General features: G+C 54.8%; 1 protein-coding gene across 8 annotated transcripts; it reads left to right on the forward strand.

Annotated features, from left to right (window-relative positions):
- Positions 1-111: 111 nt before the first annotated feature.
- On the forward strand, positions 112-15991 carry ACCS (1-aminocyclopropane-1-carboxylate synthase homolog (inactive)). 8 transcript variants are annotated; one of them, XM_008528589.2, is made up of 16 exons: positions 112-492; positions 1418-1495; positions 1807-2097; positions 4081-4140; positions 5786-5856; positions 7008-7077; positions 7569-7635; positions 9568-9665; positions 10140-10217; positions 10988-11088; positions 11727-11816; positions 12978-13023; positions 13135-13276; positions 15114-15256; positions 15361-15514; positions 15629-15991. In XM_008528589.2, exons 3-16 carry the CDS (start codon positions 1807-1809, stop codon positions 15649-15651), a joined length of 1434 nt encoding a protein of 477 aa, XP_008526811.1. In that variant the 5' UTR covers positions 112-492; positions 1418-1495; the 3' UTR covers positions 15652-15991. The 8 variants fall into 8 exon arrangements, with proteins under 8 accessions (XP_008526811.1, XP_070420977.1, XP_008526809.1 ...); XM_070564876.1 differs by having other exon boundaries at positions 15666-15991; XM_008528587.2 differs by lacking the exon at positions 1418-1495 and having other exon boundaries at positions 116-492; positions 15666-15991.
- Positions 15992-16894: the final 903 nt, after the last annotated feature.

Here is a 16894-nt window from a genome sequence, read left to right on the forward strand (position 1 = left end):
TTTGCCCAGAAAACTCTATGGCTCTACCAGCCTCAAAATCGGAGAACGAAGCCCGGGAGGCAGGGGGAGGCGCCGCCACGTGCCAACGTGGGAGGGAGGAGACGCCGGAATGTTCAGGCCAGGGAGCACAGAGGTGGCAGCGGGCGGCCCGCCCCTTCCTCGTGGAGGTCTCCGCCCTGGGCCCTTCTCCTCCGGCTTCTCCTCCGGCCTGAGCGGCCAGTGGCGGGGGACCGGGCACTGGGAGGATCGGAGGAGCCCCCGTCCCCGGGGTGCGACCGTGAGCGCGCCCCCTAACGCGCGGGCCACACCGAGGCGTCCTGCGGCTGCGGGCGCGAGGGGGCGGGCTGCGCCCGAACAGTCCGGGAAGGCCCGCGGTCCCCGAGTCCGGGTGCCCTGGCGTCGGGCGCCCGCGCGTAAAGCGTGCGCGGGCGAGGGAAACCGACACAACGCGCGTCCAGGACTGCCAGCGCCCGTCCCCGCCAGCTCGGCCAAGTAGGTGCGATCCCCGCTTTGCAGAGAAGGGGGGCCTCGGCGCCCCGCTATGTGCACCGGCTGGAGGATTCTCTGTAAACGTCTCGGCTCTTCCGTCTCCCAGCCCTTTGCCCCACTCAGACTTCCTCCTCCTGGACAGCAGGAGCGTCTCTCGCGGACGGCTCGCGGCCCTGCAGAGGCCCTTTCGCTTTATTATCCGCCAGATCTGCTGCATTTTGGAGTTCCCAGGCCTGATCGGGCGAGGGTGTCTGGCTGGGGACTCGTCGCCGCCCGGCTGGACGCCCCGAGCCCGCCCTTGGCTCCCGCGCAGCGCTGAGCCGAGCCCCGCCGCCCCCACCGCGACCCCAGGCTTCGCCTCCCACCCCCGCGCTTCCACCGGGCTGCCCTTCCTTGGCCTGGCCTGTCGGGAGGGGCCTGGCTGAGGCTTGGGAGAGCCCAGCTAGTTGGGGGAGGATCCCAGAGAAGACTTACGGAGCAAAATTTAATCGGGGGTGGGGAGGGGGGGGGCCCTGGGTTTCTGGGCCGCTGGCTGTCACTCGTCATTTGGTGTGTGGGGCTTGTGCATGGGAAAATCGGGAAGGAGTTGTGACAGAATCCTGACTGTGAGCCAGGATTTGCTCTAAGGCTTGTCTGCATGAACTCATGTGTTTATATCCTCGCTGCTCCTCTGTGTGGTAGTTACGGTGGTACCCACAGTGCAGCAGAAGAAACTGGCTGGGAAAGTGGAGGAACTCACACCCGGCTTGCAGGATGAGACCACGGGCTCCTGGTGCCCCCGTCTCCCTCCCTCAGGAGTGAAGACGGCCCCTGGAGCTCTGCCTGGGGTGTCTACACTTGCGGAGACCCCGCTCCCCTCAGTCCCCACCCATCTCTGCTCCGGAGCACCAAATAGTCTCATTGTACCCTTCACCCCTGTTTACATCAGTTACCACGGGACCTTCTGGGACTCCAGGCTCTTTCTGCTTCAAGTTGGAAAATTTTAACCTGGCTTTTTGAAATTGAGGTCAGTAAGCATGGAAAAAGGACGTTGGTCACCCCTTAGGCTGCAGAATGAAAAACTTCACAGGAGTAAAACAAGCTAAAGCACCTATACATTAAAGTCATATAAAGATAGCGAGTACAGCCCCTGGCACGGAGTATATCCTTAATGAAATTTGCTTGTTGAGGTGATTGCACATGGTTACAGTAGTGAGGGACACAGAAAGCACTGAGCATATAAACTTAAAGGAACGGGCAGATAGAGAAGGCGGGGACCCCATGACTCCCAATTCATTTCTGGTGCTTGCTGCATTGAGTGCTTTTGTCTTTTTGTAGATGTTTGCCCTCCCTGAGAAGGAATCCAGGGCACCATCCACCTGTCCGGGCCCAGCCTCCACACAGGACCTGGACAGTAACTGTGGGGATGGTCTGGAAAGAGAATGTTCTAGAAAGCCAGACCAGAAGCTGCCGGAGCTCTACGGAGTGGGTGATCCCACCGCCGGGTTCTCCTCCAATAGCTCCCACCTGTCCTCTAGAGGAGGCATCATTAAATGGTTCTGGGACTCAGCTGAGGCCGGCTACAGGACCTACCACATGGATGAGTACGATGAGGATAAGAACCCCAGTGTGAGTGAAGCCCCCTCCCCACGGGACTCAAGACAAGGCTGCCGGATGGGGCAGCGCCAGCTGGCTCTTGTCAGGTTGCAGTTGTGGTCCTCGGACCTCTAAGAGGTCTTCTGACGTAGCTCAGGGAGGCCCCAGTTTATTACCTGGATCAGAAAATAGCCCATTTTTCACTAAGGGGGCCCTGATTTGTGAGGGAGGCATTCAAGAACCGTGGAACGCTCTTAGATGGATTCTGACCCACAGCCCGTCAGCTCTCCAACTTTAGAGCTGGGACAGGACTAGGCTTGCAAATGTTTCCTTTGCAAGACTAGGCTGCAAAGTGGGATGGGTCGTGTGTTCTTGAGCTACTTAACCTCTTGGAACCTCAGATCCTCTCTAAAGTGGGCTAATGATACCTGCTGTGTAGAAGGGTCACAGTGAAACGAGATCTGGGGTGTTATTAGCACAGGGCATCCACCTAGAGCATCAGTAAATGGGAGCTGCTATTGTTATTAATGTTTTCTGTCCGGACTGTTGTAAGTTGTTACTAGCAACACCTTCAGAGGGCGGAGCTCACACAAACAACCCATTAATAATCTTTATTTGTTGAGCATGTACCAGGTCCTGGGCCCTGTTCTAGGTGCCAGGGTTACAGCTGTGGACAAAACTAAGATTCCTGCCCTCATGGAGTTTATCGTCTAGTGGAGGAGACAGACAGTGAACAGACGAAAAATCATATGATGTGTGGTGATAAGTGCTGTAGAGGGAAATAGAGCAGGGTAAAGAGGATAGAGAATGATGGAGTGGGCTGGGGATATTGCTGTTTTATGTGAGGTGGTCACAGAAGGCCACTTTAATAAGGTGACATTTGAGCAGAGACCTGAAAAAAGAGGGATTGTATTAGCTATCCATTGCTGTGTAACAAATTACCTCTGGGGGAAGAGCATTCCAGGCAGAGGGAACAGCCATAAGTCTTCTCTGGGATCCTCCCCCAACTAGCTGGGCTCTCCCAAGCCTCAGCCAGGCCCCTCCCGACAGGAGTGATGGGGAGAGGGTGGGTAAGAAAAGAAGCAGGGGAGCTATTGCGATAATGTGGATGGGAAAGGCTGGTGGCTGGGACCAGGGTCTTAGCAGACCTAAGGAGGATGAGAAGTGCTGAGACTGTGCACATACTTTGCAGGTAGAAGCGGCAGGATTTGCGGGTGAGTTGAAGGTGGGTGGAGGAGCGTGCAGGAGCAGTGCGTTTTATTTGTCGTAATCTTAGCTCATCCAAGCTCTCCTTGTTCATCCTCCCTCCTTGCTCATTCCCCCAGTAGCTCAGGGGCCAGGAGTTATAGTGCGTGCGTCTCTCTGGGGACTCGATAAGGGACAGCTTGAGCTGTGCCTTCCCCCGCCCCTCCCCTGTGAGAATGCGTGCCTGTGCGGTGGGGATCAGGTGTCGTGTGGTGTCGCCCGGATCTCCCGGGGGAGCGTTTCCACCAGCACGGGCGTTCTTCTTGCTCTGAGGCACCCTTGTTTCTGCTCCAGCTGGAGCATCCATTTACTTTGTGCATCCTTTCGTCCCCTAACCATGTATGGAGTCCTTCTGAGCCCCTTGAGATGCAGTGGTGTCTCAGGCATGCATCCGGCCTTCAGGGACCTCACCATCTAGTGGGGGAGAGAAGGAATGTACATCAGTCCCTGTGACCTGGGGCAGAAACCGACCAGTGCTCTAAAGGGGGAGAGATAAAGAGCTCAGACTCCAGAAGAAGAAAGGATCCCTTCCAGGTGGGGTGTTGAGGAAAGCTTCCTGGAGGAGATGGTGTTGGAATAGAACCTTAGAAATGGGAGGTTGGGTTCAGGGAGCTGAGTGGAGGGTGGAGCTTGAGCAAAGGTGAGCAGGGGCAGTTGGAAGGCCTGGGTTGTGGGGAGCTCCTCCTTGTCTTGGCTGCCTCAGTGGGCTCCTCTGGCCTTTCGGTGCCCCCTCTGCTGTGCTCACACTGCCTCTGTGCCTCTCGTCTCCAGGGCATCATTAACTTGGGCACCAGTGAGAACAAACTCTGCTTTGACCTGCTGTCCAAGAGGGTAAGTCCTGGTGCGCCTGCGGGTGGCATCTCCAGCTCTGAGGGGCTGTCTTCTCTTGTATGTCCCTGGAAAGTTCCCCCACAAGAGCCAGCTGCTGGCCTCAGCAGCCCTGGCCTGGGTATCAGGAGACCCAGATTCCACATCTGCCTTGGGGACAACTTTCTATGTGATCTTGGGCAAGTCACTTCCCTCCTCTGAGCCTGCTTCCTTTTTTTTTTTTTGGTGAGGAAGATCAACCCTGAGCTAACATCTGTGCCCATCTTCCTCTATTTTGTGTGTGGGTTGCCGCCACAGCATGGCTGACAAGTGGTGTAGGTCTGTGCCCTAGAACCGAACCCGCAAATCCAGATCGCCGAAGCAGAGGGAGCCGAACTTAACCACTAGGCCATGGGGCCGGCCGCCTATAGTTTAGTTTTTTAAATGGCTGTTTTAACACTGCTTGCAAAACTCCTGAAATTTAGTAAGCAGATTTCTTGAGCTGGCACAAGCCATCTCCAGCAAACCACTGGAAACACCTGATAAATGTATCTTCCCGGGCCTTGGGGTCAGAGTTTGGGCCTGTAGAGAGGGCGGTCCTTAATCCAAAGGGACGCGTTTCCCAGGGTGAAGTACGCAAGCCCTGGGGGGAAGGGTGTAGGAAATGGGCTTGAAAGGCCGGTTCTACCGAAAGCTGCCCCGGCTCAGGCAGCTCAGCACCGTCCAACAGAAATAAAACGTGAGCCGCCCATGTAATTTAAAATTTTCTATTAAATAAGTAAAAAGAAACTGGTAAAATTCACTTTACTAATATATTGCATTTAGCCCCATAGATCTAAAATATGACCATTTCTACATGTAATCAATATAAAAAGTTATCAATGAGATGTTTTGCATCCTTTGTTCGGATCAAGTCTTCAAGATCCACTGGGTCTCAGTTCAGACGGGCTGCACCCCACTGCTCAGTGGCCACACGGGGCTGGCGGCTTCCGTATTGGACAGCGCAGCCCCGAGGGATGAAAGAGAGCGGGGAAAGGCCGGGCCTATAGACAGGTGGCTGGTCACCCCTCTTCCTTTTGGTCCCACTGCCCAAGGCCCTTGCCTTTTCTTGACGTTGTGTGTGTGATGCTCTGCGAGACACTAACCCAGCGCCTGGGCAGCGGGGGCTGGTCTAGAAATGGCCACCTTTTCCAAAGTGTGAGGTTGAGCTGAGCCTGCGAACACAATGGCCTGAGTCTCTCCAAGAGCTGGAGCCAAGACCGAGATGATGGCACCCAATTCTGGGACCTCTTCCGTCACCCCGTGGAGAAATCGAGTACCACGGTCTCCTGTCGCTGCCTCCACAAATGCACCCCTCTGGTTTTTCAGGTGGCAGTGTTGTATAAAGAGCACTGGACTAGGAGTCCAAAGTTTTGGATTTTGTCTCAGCTCTGCCACTTGCTAGCTGGGAACTTGCCTGAGTCACTTCACTTTTTTGAGCCTCGGTTTCCTCATCTGTAAAATGGGCACGAGGATGCTGTTCCTGTGCTGCCTGTCCCCTGGTTTCTCTGATGAGCAGACCCAGCCCTGGCTTTAGAGGCCCTGGTGCTGTGTGGACGTGGGTGGCGGTGCCAGCTCTCACAGTGAGGGTGTGCCGCCCTCAGCCCTGCTCGTCCCTCTCTGTCCCCAGCTGAGTCAGAGCGACATGCTGCGGGTGGAGCCGGCCCTGCTGCAGTACCCTGACTGGAGGGGGCATCTCTTGTGAGTAGTTGCCATGGGCCTGTGGCTCTCAACACAGGGTGGCTTTGCTCCCCAGGGGACATATGGCAATGTCTGGAGACATTTTGGCTTGTCATCACTGGGACGGGGGTGCTACTGACATTTATTGGCAAGAGAGGGTGCTAAACTTCCTGCAGAGCCCAGGATAGTCCCCCGCAACAAAGAATTATCTGGTCTCAAATGTCATAGTGGCGGGTGGAGGAAGCCCGCCGTAGGCTGAGGGCCTCGTCCTGGAGACCAGGCAACGGGGGGCTCTCCTGGAGCATCTCGAGGGAGCTGGGGCGTCTGCCGGTCCCACCCCAGCTCGGGAGCTCCCTGGCTTGGTTTATTTGGGTCTGAGGCAGGGCGGCACCTTCAGGCGAGGAATCTTTGTCCCAAGTTTCTCAGTAGTTTTAAAGGAGCCAGAATCAGTTTCGGGGGAGTTGGCTGGGGCCTTTTCCTGCTGCTGATATAGGAGGTGGTAAATAAGGCTAATAAGAGTTTATACCTAATGAGCGCTTACTAGGAGCCACATGCTGTTCTAAGCGCTTAGTGACCGGGCGGGACTTGATTCCAAAGTGCATGTTCTTGTGGTAATTTAGATGCTGAGCCCTGGAGGCAGACCCCCGGGCCTGAGTGTGGACTCTGCCACTTACGAGCAAGTGACTTAATTCCTGCAAGCCTCAGTTTCTTTGTCTGTAGAATGGAAATGATAATAACAGTAGTTGCATCATAGGGTTGTTTTGGAGATTAGATGCCTAAAACTCTCCCAATAGTACCTGCATAAGGTAAATGTTCAATAAATATTAGCAATAATAACTATGATAATAGCTATTCTTATAATAATACTGTTTCATTATTATTATTATTAGCTATGTATACATATAGAGTATACTTTCGATGTTCCTGAAGTCTGCTAGTTAGGTGGGGTTGGGTGTTCTAGAACGACTGAGAATGAGAGTTTTGATTTGTGGGGGTAGTGACGGTGGGGGGAGGGGAAGGCGGGCCCTGGGGGGTGGAGACAGACGCTGACCACTGTCCCCTTGTGGGGATCCAGGGAAGGGTGATGGCAGCTGCCTGAAGATTCCCCACAGGAGCCTTGGGATGGCCTGTGTGTCTGACAGGCGCTGTCCGTCTGTCTGTCTTCCCTCCAGCCTCCGGGAGGAAGTGGCCAGGTTCCTGTCTTTCTACTGCAAGAGCCCGGTGCCCCTTCAAGCGGAGAATGTGAGCAGCCCCTCCTCTGCCCTCCCCCGCCCCTCTGCCCTCGTCCCCCAGCTTCTGGCGGGCCAGAGGGGAGGTGGGTTGCGATCTGCCTTTCACTCCGTTCTGATCTGTTTCTGAGTGGAATTAGAGATACCCCTCCTTCTTTCTCCCTCATCCTAGGTACGTCGGGTTGGGGTATAATTTCTGCCCCCTGTGTTCTGTGGCCCCACTTTGCCTCCACACCTTCGGGCAAGACTCTCTGAGTGACCAGCTCCCTCTTCCTTGCTCAGTTGGCCTCAAGGAGGTTCCCCAAGAATGAGCCACATGAATGAGCCCCGCTCTTAGTCAGTGGGGGCCTTTGGGGACCTCCTGCGGCTTTGCTGTGACAGAGCCTTGAGGGCGTCGAACTGCGACCTAACACTCCCCTCTGTGCCATCCTGGGATAGAGGCTGCAGGTCCTTGCTCCCTCCTGGGGCAGATTCATCTTTGTCCCATGGATATGTCGCCCTCAGGTGGTTGTTCTGAACGGCTGTGCCTCTGTCTTCTCTGCTCTGGCCACGGTGCTGTGTGAGGTCGGGGGTAAGTGGGCTTTGCCCCTCAGCACTGGGGCTGCCCTGGGCCTGCAGTGTCCCCAGTGGCCTGTCCTCGAGGGCTGCATCAGGATGCTTTCGACCCTAATAGACTACAGGGGCCTTAAATAAGTGGCTCAACAGGAAACCCAGTGGTCAGCAGATCAGGAGAGGTCAGTGTGATGCCAGAGTTCTGGGCTGTCTCTTGCGATGACCTTGGCGTTTCCCTCATGCTCACAGATGGCTGTCACATCCTCGCACGACAGCGTGTCCAAAGCAGGAAAAAGGATGAGGTGGTGCCTTGCCTGTCTCTTCCTTATCGGGAGGTGCGAATGGGACTTCTCTTTGCCAGAAGAGTCCCACCAGAGCCCCTCTTAGATCTTAGTGCCCAGAACAGGCTCATAAACCCATTCTGAAAGGTGTCCCTGGCAAAGGGGACTAAGGGGACCATGGTTGGCCTAAATCAAACTTGGTTCATCTCCTGGGGCTGGGGGAAGGCCCATCTTCTGTAGACTTCCTGCTGATCATATCTAAAAAATCTGGTGCTCAGTAGCGAGGAAGCACGTCGGAATGGCTAGTGAGCAGCCGCCAGTGGTGCGTGCTGTAAGAGCCATGGTCATGGCGAGAACTGGCCATGGTCAGCGGTCATTGGTTGCCAGGAACGGAGGCCCAGTCATAATATTGGTAACATTTATTGACCACATACCACGTTCCAGGCCTGGCCTGAGAATTCGACCCTCACCCAATGCAGTGGTTTCAATGGTTACGCCCACTTCACAGATGAGGAGATTAAGGCACATGGGTTAAGTAACTGGTCAAAATCACACAGAGAGATAGTGACCAGGATTTGAACCATAAAAGGAAGATGCATTGCAAGGACGTAGTAGGCGAGTTCCTACCCATTCCAGAACAATCAGGAACAGGATCAACGTCACACTCCATCTCTTACCGGGGTATGCAGTCTCTCCCCTTTGTTTGGCCTCTCTCTGGACCTTCTTCAGCTCTTGTGTGGCCCAGTGTTGTTGCCCCAGCTCGGATGCCGCATGGCCTTTCCATTCAAGTGCGCATTCTCTCTCACAACGTCTGTGCTTCTTAGAGCAAAGGCCTGAGAGAGAGAGAGCACTTGATGGGGTTCTGACCGGCCAGTGGATTGGTGCCCTTGGGTCGTTTGTCTACCTTTGGTCCAATCCCCATGGCCGGGGGAGGGAACAATGTGGGACAAAGGCTGCCCCCTCCAGAGCTGCGAGTGGGGGGATGCTGCTAAAGGATGGTTGAGAAGGAGGGCAGCTGGACCCCTGCATCCTCTTCAGAACTGGAAGAATGCCTTTTCCCCTTGACCTTGGAGGGGGAACCAGCATCTCATCAACCCCCTATGCACAGCTAGAGACCCCTGCATGGCATCCCCAGACGGTCTCAGCCTTTTGTCTGATGCCACCGGGGGCAGAGAACCCGCTCCTCCTGAAGCAGCATGGTTTCTCTCTAGGCGGTTCTCTGTGTTGTCCGGTTTTTCCGTTTCTTGAGCCCAGATCATCATCCTGCAGCTTTGACTCATGCGTCCAAGCCTATCTTGGAGTGAGCCCACATGTCAGGCGCTTCAGAGGGACCCTCTGAGCTGCAGTTTCCTCGTCGGTAAAGTTAGGATGATCGCAGTACCTCCCTCACAGAGCGATTGTAAGGATCCAATGAGAGAAAATGCACTTTAATGTTTAGCACAGTTCCCACGATGTACTAAGTGATCAGTAAATGTCACTTACTGGTTATTAGAAGAGGGACTGATCTCAGTGGATCCAAGCTTCAGAAAGACTTTCGGGAGTTGAGAGAGGGCGCATGCCCGAATGTTCCCCAAGGACATTGAAGGCTTGGAGAGGTGTGGGGCCCATGGATGGGGGTCTGGGGTGTTCTGGCCAGAGAGTGACAGCCCCTGGCCCACTCCTGCCCCCAGAGGCTTTCCTGATCCCTGCCCCTTACTATGGAGCCATCACACAGCACGTCTGTCTCTATGGCAACGTCCGACTGGTCTCTGTCTATCTGGACAGTGAGGTAAGAATTCCTGGGGCCCCAGGGAGGACGGGGTCTTCCTGGAGGTCAAGACTTTCCTGCATCTGAATTTGAGGGTGGACATGGGTGGAAGTCCACGCTGAGGGATATGGGGTTACAGGTGAAAGGGGAGTGGAGGCTTCTGTTGCCCACGGTTGCCATTGCCTGTGTTTCCCCGGGGGCTCCTAGGATCCCTGTTCTGAGAGCCCTGGGGTCCATGTAGAAGCCAAGGGCGGCCCCTGGGCAACTGGACCGAAAAAGGAGGGTGAGATGGGGCAGAGCAGACCTCAACATGGACATCCTTGGACCCCAGTCAGAGGACCTCTGGGGCTCTTCCCAAAACCTGAGTGTAAAGGGTGTCCCTGAGTGATGGGGCGGGGAAAGGAGGCTGGAGATGACAGTGGTGGGAGAGACCCCCAGAGTTCAGGTTTGGGGGTCACTGAATTTGGCTGGTGCTATTTGTGGCTATTTCTCCAGGTCACTGGGCCAGATACACGCCCCTTCCAGCTCACAGTGGAGAAGCTGGAGATGGCCCTGCAAGGAGCTAATTCTCAGGTCTGAGGATCAAAATCCAAGGCTGGGAGTGGGGGGTCTGAGCGAGGCATGGACCCCTTGTCCTGTGGCTGATCTCCTCCGGGGAGTAGGGTTGGCACTCTGTGATGGGGGTGGGGGAGAGGGGTAGGGTGGTAGCGCGGGACTGTTCTGGGGTCAAGCAGGAGCCTGCCCATGGAGGGTCCTCCCACTGGAGAAAGACTCTGAGACCTCAGTGTTCAGAGAATCAACCGGGCGCTTGATTGGAAACACCACTCCCCCGCTCCGCCCGATGCTGATTCAGTGGGTCAAGGGTGGACTTGGAAGCCTGTAGTTCCACAGTCTCGGTGGTGATTTGAGGAGGTGGTCCCCCTCACTCCGAGGGGATCTGAGGCCTCCTGCAGACTGGCAGAGACCAGTGTACTCCAGGGCTTGCTTTCCAGTCCACTTTTCAGAAATCCATCAACCTAATTTTCTTTTACGTGGTCTGTTCATGTCCACTGTAGGAATTTTAAAAGCGCAACTCCCGCCCCCTGCCATAATTCCACCAACAAAGTTGACCTCTGCTGGCGTGTGGGCATGTTTCCCCTGGGCTCTGTTCCTGCGTTTGTTTTCTTTCATAGTCCTCACGATGCTGCAGATGTAATTCTCTGTCCTTGTTCGCCTCCTGTGGGTGGTGAACACGTTTCCATCACACTCCCTGGGAGCCGGCTCGGTGACCAGCCCTGTCCAGTGGGGCCCGGCTCTGGCCTTCGGGAGGAGCTGAGCGTCTCCCGCCCCACCAATGGTTTCAGGGTATAAAGGTCAAAGGCCTCATCCTCATCAACCCCCAGAACCCTCTGGGCGACATCTACTCCCCAGCTGAGCTGCAGAACTTCCTGGAGTTTGCCAAGAGGTGAGGCACCCCACCCTCACCCCACAAAGCGTCAGGGTGGATCGGGGTTCTGATGTGGGCTTTGGGACTGGTCCTACCCTCTTGGCTCCACTGTGGGCTTCTCCCTGCTTTGGCCCCTCCCAGGCAGTGGGGTGGGGAGGTGGGGGTCTGTGGGATACTGGTTCTCTCTTTCTTTTTTAACAACAGCTGTCATCTATGGCATGCTCTAGGGGCCTGGCCCCCTGCTGAGCACTTGATGTGTTCTATTTCATGTAATCCTCCCAACATCCCGGTTAGGTATAGATGCTCTCGTTATCCCGGTTTACTGAGCCGTGGAGAGAGGGGTGGAGCCAGACTTGAATCTGGGTCTGCTGGTACTTAACTGTCTTGCACTAACTGCACCCATCCTCCTGGTGGTGCCCGAGGGCTCTGCCTCTCCCCCATGCGCTTCAAAGCCCCGTTGTCACCTGCTTTGTGTGTGCGGCTTCCTGTGTGTTTGAAAAAAGTAGACAAAAGAAGGGTGTTCCTGGAAAAAACAAATTTGGTAACCCTGGGCTTGACCGTGATCCCTCTGGATTTCTGACTCGCTGCCACCCCATCCTGGGGGATGCGTTTGGCTTGCGAACCAAGCTCTGTCCTCCCCGCCACCTGCCCGCCAGGCACGAGCTGCACGTGATGGTGGATGAAGTCTACATGCTCTCCGTGTTTGAGGAGTCAGTTGGGTACCGCAGTGTCCTAAGCCTGGAAAGGTGAGGCTGCCCCACAGAGCTGACTCTGCCAGCCCCCACTCCCCCGCGGTGCCCTGGCCCCTCTGTGGCTCGGCCCACAGGGCATGGCCTGCCCCAGGGTGATCCCTCTTCCATCCAGCTGATCCCACTGTTCTCAGATCCCCTAATGAGAGGATGGGAGGTCTGGGCCAGATCAGTGGTTTTCCAATTGTTCTGTGGGGTTTCTGAGAGCAACGAGGAGGGGCCTTAGGATTCCTTGACAGAGGGCTGGGTGGGTGAGAAACTGGCCTCCTTTGCTGTTTCTTTCATCCCCTGAGTAGTTCCAGTTTCATTCATTCGTTCATGTGCCCCTTGCATGTGCTAAGTACTTCTGGCTGTTTGGGCTTTTGCATTAGATTGAGTTTGAGCCAAGAACACCTTTGGAAACACTTGGGCCAGACATCTGTGATGTCTGTAAATCTGACATTCAGAGATTCAATTCAGAGATATGGTTCAGACCTCCCAACCCTGCTGAGCCCTCCTGTTGGTTCTTTTAGCTGGTCCTCGCAAAGCTCTGCACCTTTCCTGGAGCAGGGGTTGTTTCTCCCCTTCCACGGATTAGGAAAGTGAGACACAGAGAAATAGTGACTTGCCATCACCTGTGTGCCAGACACTATGTGAGGTGCTCAGGACACCACCATGAACAAGAAAGACGCAGGCTTTCTATGTGACGCTTGTATTTCTAGCCAAAAAACCCCCCGTTTTAGCAGCTAAATACACAGCTCGTCATTTGATGATGGCCGTGATCTGTGCTAAAAAGGAGAAGTCTGGGAGCCTCGAGAAGATCTGTCTGGGAGCCCCGTTGGCCTGGTCTACTGGCAGGTGTTCAGAGATCGGTTTGAGGAGGTGACACCTGAGCTATGCTCTAGATCAGGGGCCAGTGAATATTTTTAGATCAGATGGCAAATATTTTAGGCTTTTTGGGCCGTGTGGTCTCTCATTCGACTCTGCCGTCACAGCACAAAAGCAGCCATCGACAGTAGGTACATGAAAGAGCGTGGCTGTGTCCCGATAAAGCTTTATTCACAAAAACAGGCAGTGGGCCAGACTTGGCCTGCAGGCTATAATTTGCTGACCCTGCTTTAAAGCTTGCGTAGGAGTTGGTGATTCAAGAGATGAAACCAGGACTTGTGTTCTCCGCAGGCTGCCTGACCCCCAGAGGACCCACGTGATGTGGGCCACCAGCAAGGTGGGTTCCTGGCTGGCCTCGGGGTGTCAGGAGGTGGGTGGGCAGAGAGGCGGGGGGACCCGCTTCCTCCCTGGAGGGCTGGCCACGGCCTAGGGTGCTTTTCTCCTGCAGGACTTCGGGATGTCCGGGCTCCGCTTTGGCACGCTGTACACAGAAAACCGCGACGTGGCCACTGCGGTGGCTTCCCTCTGCCGCTACCACGGCCTCAGTGGCTTGGTCCAGCACCAGATGGCACAGCTGCTCCGGGATCGTGGTGACTACCTGGGCCTGGTCACCTGAGGATGGGGGAGGGTCGTAGCCAGTCTGGGACTGGCCGGGAATCATGGCTGGTTCTCCAATGAGAAGATTTAGGATGGTGTTGAGAGTTGGCTCTGGCCTCAAACTGGCTTCATACCCTACTTGGTCACTTCCTGGCTGCACGACACATCCCTTCACCTCCCCCGGCCTCAGTTTCTTCATCTGTAAAACAGGGATCACCTTGGTACCTGTCTTGTGGGGTTAGTATTATTTGTCATTCAATTAGAATAGTGCCTGGCATATAATTGACAGTTGCTCAATGTGAACTCATTATTATGAGCTGTGCGCACTTGAAGAAAGAGTGGAAGCTACTAGGGGAAATTTTCCTGATGGAAGTCTCTCTATGCAGGTCTGTTCTGTTCCCAGGCTCAGACAGCGGGTTAGATGGCAAAGGTTACCTGTAACTGCCACCATTTATTGAGCCCTGCTAGATGCTCTCATTGCACCATCTTGCTTGTCCCTCCCTAGAATCCTAGGAAGCAAATATTTCTGTATTTTCCATATTATTTTATAGATAAGGAAAATGAGGATCAGATACCACACACCTGCTTTAATAGCTAAATTAAAAGAAATAGTGACAGGGGTTGGCCCGGTGGCTCAGTAGTTAAGTGCGCACGTTCCGCTTCAGTGGCCCGGGGTTCGCTGGTTCAGATCCTGGGTGCGGACATGGCACCGCTTGTCAAGCCATGCTGTGGCAGGCATCCCACACATAAAGTAGAGGAAGATGGGCACAGTTGTTAGCTCAGGGCCAGTCTTCCTCAGCAAAAAAGAGGAGGATTGGCAGCAGATGTTAGCTCAGGGCTAATCTTCCTCAAAAAAAAAAAAGTAGTGACAGCATCAAGCGTTGGCCAGGAGACAGAGCAGCTGGAACTGTCACACACTGCTAGTGGGACTGCAAGATGGTGCAGCCACGTTGAAAACAATTTGGCAGTTGCTTATAAAGTTAGACACACTCTTACCAAATGGCCCAGCCGTGCTGCTCCTAGACACTTACCCTGATGGTCTCCTAACGACCACTATGTGAATGTTTATAGTTGCTTTAATCATAACCACCCAGAACTGGAAACACCCCAGATTTCCTTCCGTAGATGAATGGAGAAGCCCTCTATGGTGTGTCCACGCAGTAGACTTCTCCTGAGCAATAAAATCCACAGCTGCAGGAGGGATCTCAAGGGCATTGTGCTGAGTGAAAGAAGCCACTCTCAAAAGATTACGTCACTGTATGATTCCACTTACATGGCGTTCTGGAAGAGGCACAGCTGTAATGGCAGAGAACAGGCCAGCGGTTCTGAGGAAGGAGACGATGTGGCTAGACGCAGTGGGAGGGGGCTCTTTGGGGTGAGGGACCTGTTCGGTGTCCTGACTATGGTAGGGGTTACTTAGATCTCTCCGTGTGTTAAAATTCATCGAACTGGATACCAAAAAAAGATCAATTAAAAAAAAGAGGATCGGCGAGGCGAAGTTGCCCAAGGCCCCGCACCTTGTCAGGGCCCGCGCTGGGATCCGAACCTCAGCCTCGTGACTTGGGAGCATCCCTCTGTGAGTGGATCGGCCTCTGGTGAGGGCTGTCTCCCGGGGGACTTGGTGTCTGCGGGACCTGGCGCTGTCAGGCCACGTGTCTGGATTTAAGATGCTTTATACCGAATAATGAATATGCCCGGGGCCCCCAGTCACCCAGCTAGAGGACCCGTCTCGGCAGCTCTTGGCGTTTTTCTTTTCAGCACTTAGATTCACAGGATGGAGTGGAGGGTTGACGGGAGATTTATCTTTTGGCTTCTCTTTCGCCCAAACAGACTGGATCAACCAGGTGTACCTGCCAGAGAACCACGCCCGGCTCAAGGCTGCCCACACCTATGTCGCGGGAGAGCTCAGGGCCCTGGGGATCCCCTTCCTGAGTCGTGGGGCAGGCTTCTTCATCTGGGCTGACTTGAGGAAGGTATGCAGGTGGAGGGGCGGGTGGGGAGAGAGTTCAGGCCTCCTTCCAGCAGGTGAGGGGCAAGGATGTCTCATTTGCATCCTGACCCCCCTCCACCCTCCCAGTACCTACCCGAGGGCAGCTTCGAGGAGGAAAGGCGGCTCTGGCGCCGCTTTTTGGACCACAAGGTGCTGGTGTCCTTTGGCAAGGCCTTCGAGTGTAAAGAGCCCGGCTGGTTCCGCCTGGTCTTCTCGGACAAGGCCCACCGGCTTTGCCTGGGTGAGCGGCCTGCCTTCCCAGCCCCCTTCCTGACTGCATCCTGCATTCTGCTTCCCTCTTCTGGCCCCACAAGTGGCCCCAGCAACCTCCGCTTGTCTGTCCCCACCCACCCAGCCATCAGCGCTGACTGGCCATGACTTGCCCTTCCCAGGGATGCAGAGGGTCCGGCAGGTACTCGAGGGCAAATCCCAGGTGGCAGAAGACCCCCCAGCCTGTCAGACCCAGGAGCCGAGGGATCGGCACAGGTGAGCGGACTGTTGCCTCGTGGCCGCAGGGCCTGGCAGCCGCTGCCGACCCGGGCCGTTTGGGGCTGTGAAGACTGATGGTGGGGGAGCTGTTTGCCAGGAAGATACGCAACTTGGCCTTGACTGTGAAGGAGAACTCTTCTTGCCTCTCTTGGTGGCAGTGTGAAGCTCCTTAGGCTGTGGTTCCATCCGGCCCACCCTCTCCCCCTCTATTAAACAAAGCTGGGAGAAACTGGAAGTGTCTGTTGTGAGTAATTTATGGAATGGAGGAGTCGTGACTGCTCCCATCCACAGCCCTGAGCCCCCAGGGGATGTGAAAAGAAAACAAACAGCCTGTACCTTCCTCTGATGGCGCCTTCATGCCTCCTTTGTTGCCATGGAAACAAGTCAGAGGAACAACGCATATAAGAGAGAGTACGCCCCCCAAATTAAAGAGTGCTAATTTGCGAAGTACCAGGAGAATGGAGTTAATTGTACATGTTCAGGTTGCTTTCCCACACACTTAGGATGTTGAGCCCATAGCACACTGGGGACCCGGGACCCAGGACAGGCCCTGCTTGGGACATGGTGAAGAGGACTCCTTGGTGGGAGTCAGGAGGGGCTTCTCTGTCTCCAGCATGCTCTTCCTCCCCATCCTCCTCCTTCCTGACGAGAAGTCGCCTTCACTGATGATCTCAAACTGCAGTGTCCCAGCTATGACTGGGCTGGCTCTTGGACCCAGGCTGCTGTGGGGATGTTCTGACCGAGGCTGGCCTTTCCACCCCAAGCATGCAAAGGGCCACCCACCCCATCCCCAAGGGTGCTTTAGTTCAGAGCCCAAAGGAGCATTCTGATCTGACCTATAAGCTGTGTGCTGAGGACCCTGCTCTGGTGCTGACACTCCTGTTTAGAAAGTCTGTTTCCTTGTTCCTCTTTTAAGAGCATATCGGTGAAATCAGCGTTTCCTTTCCGTAGACGATGCTACTTGCTTTAGATTCGTTTTCCTCTTTCTTTCTGCCTTTCATTCATTCGTTCTTCCTCCCTGTCTTTTCTTGAACACTCTCCATGTGCCACACACTCAGCTGGGTAATTTACATGCATTATTGCCAGCTCTAACGACCCTGGGAAGCTGATGTTATTAGCCCCCATTTTACAG

The sequence above is a fragment of the Equus przewalskii genome, chromosome 11 (assembly GCF_037783145.1).
Source record: "Equus przewalskii isolate Varuska chromosome 11, EquPr2, whole genome shotgun sequence".
Taxonomy (NCBI): Eukaryota; Metazoa; Chordata; class Mammalia; order Perissodactyla; family Equidae; genus Equus; species Equus przewalskii.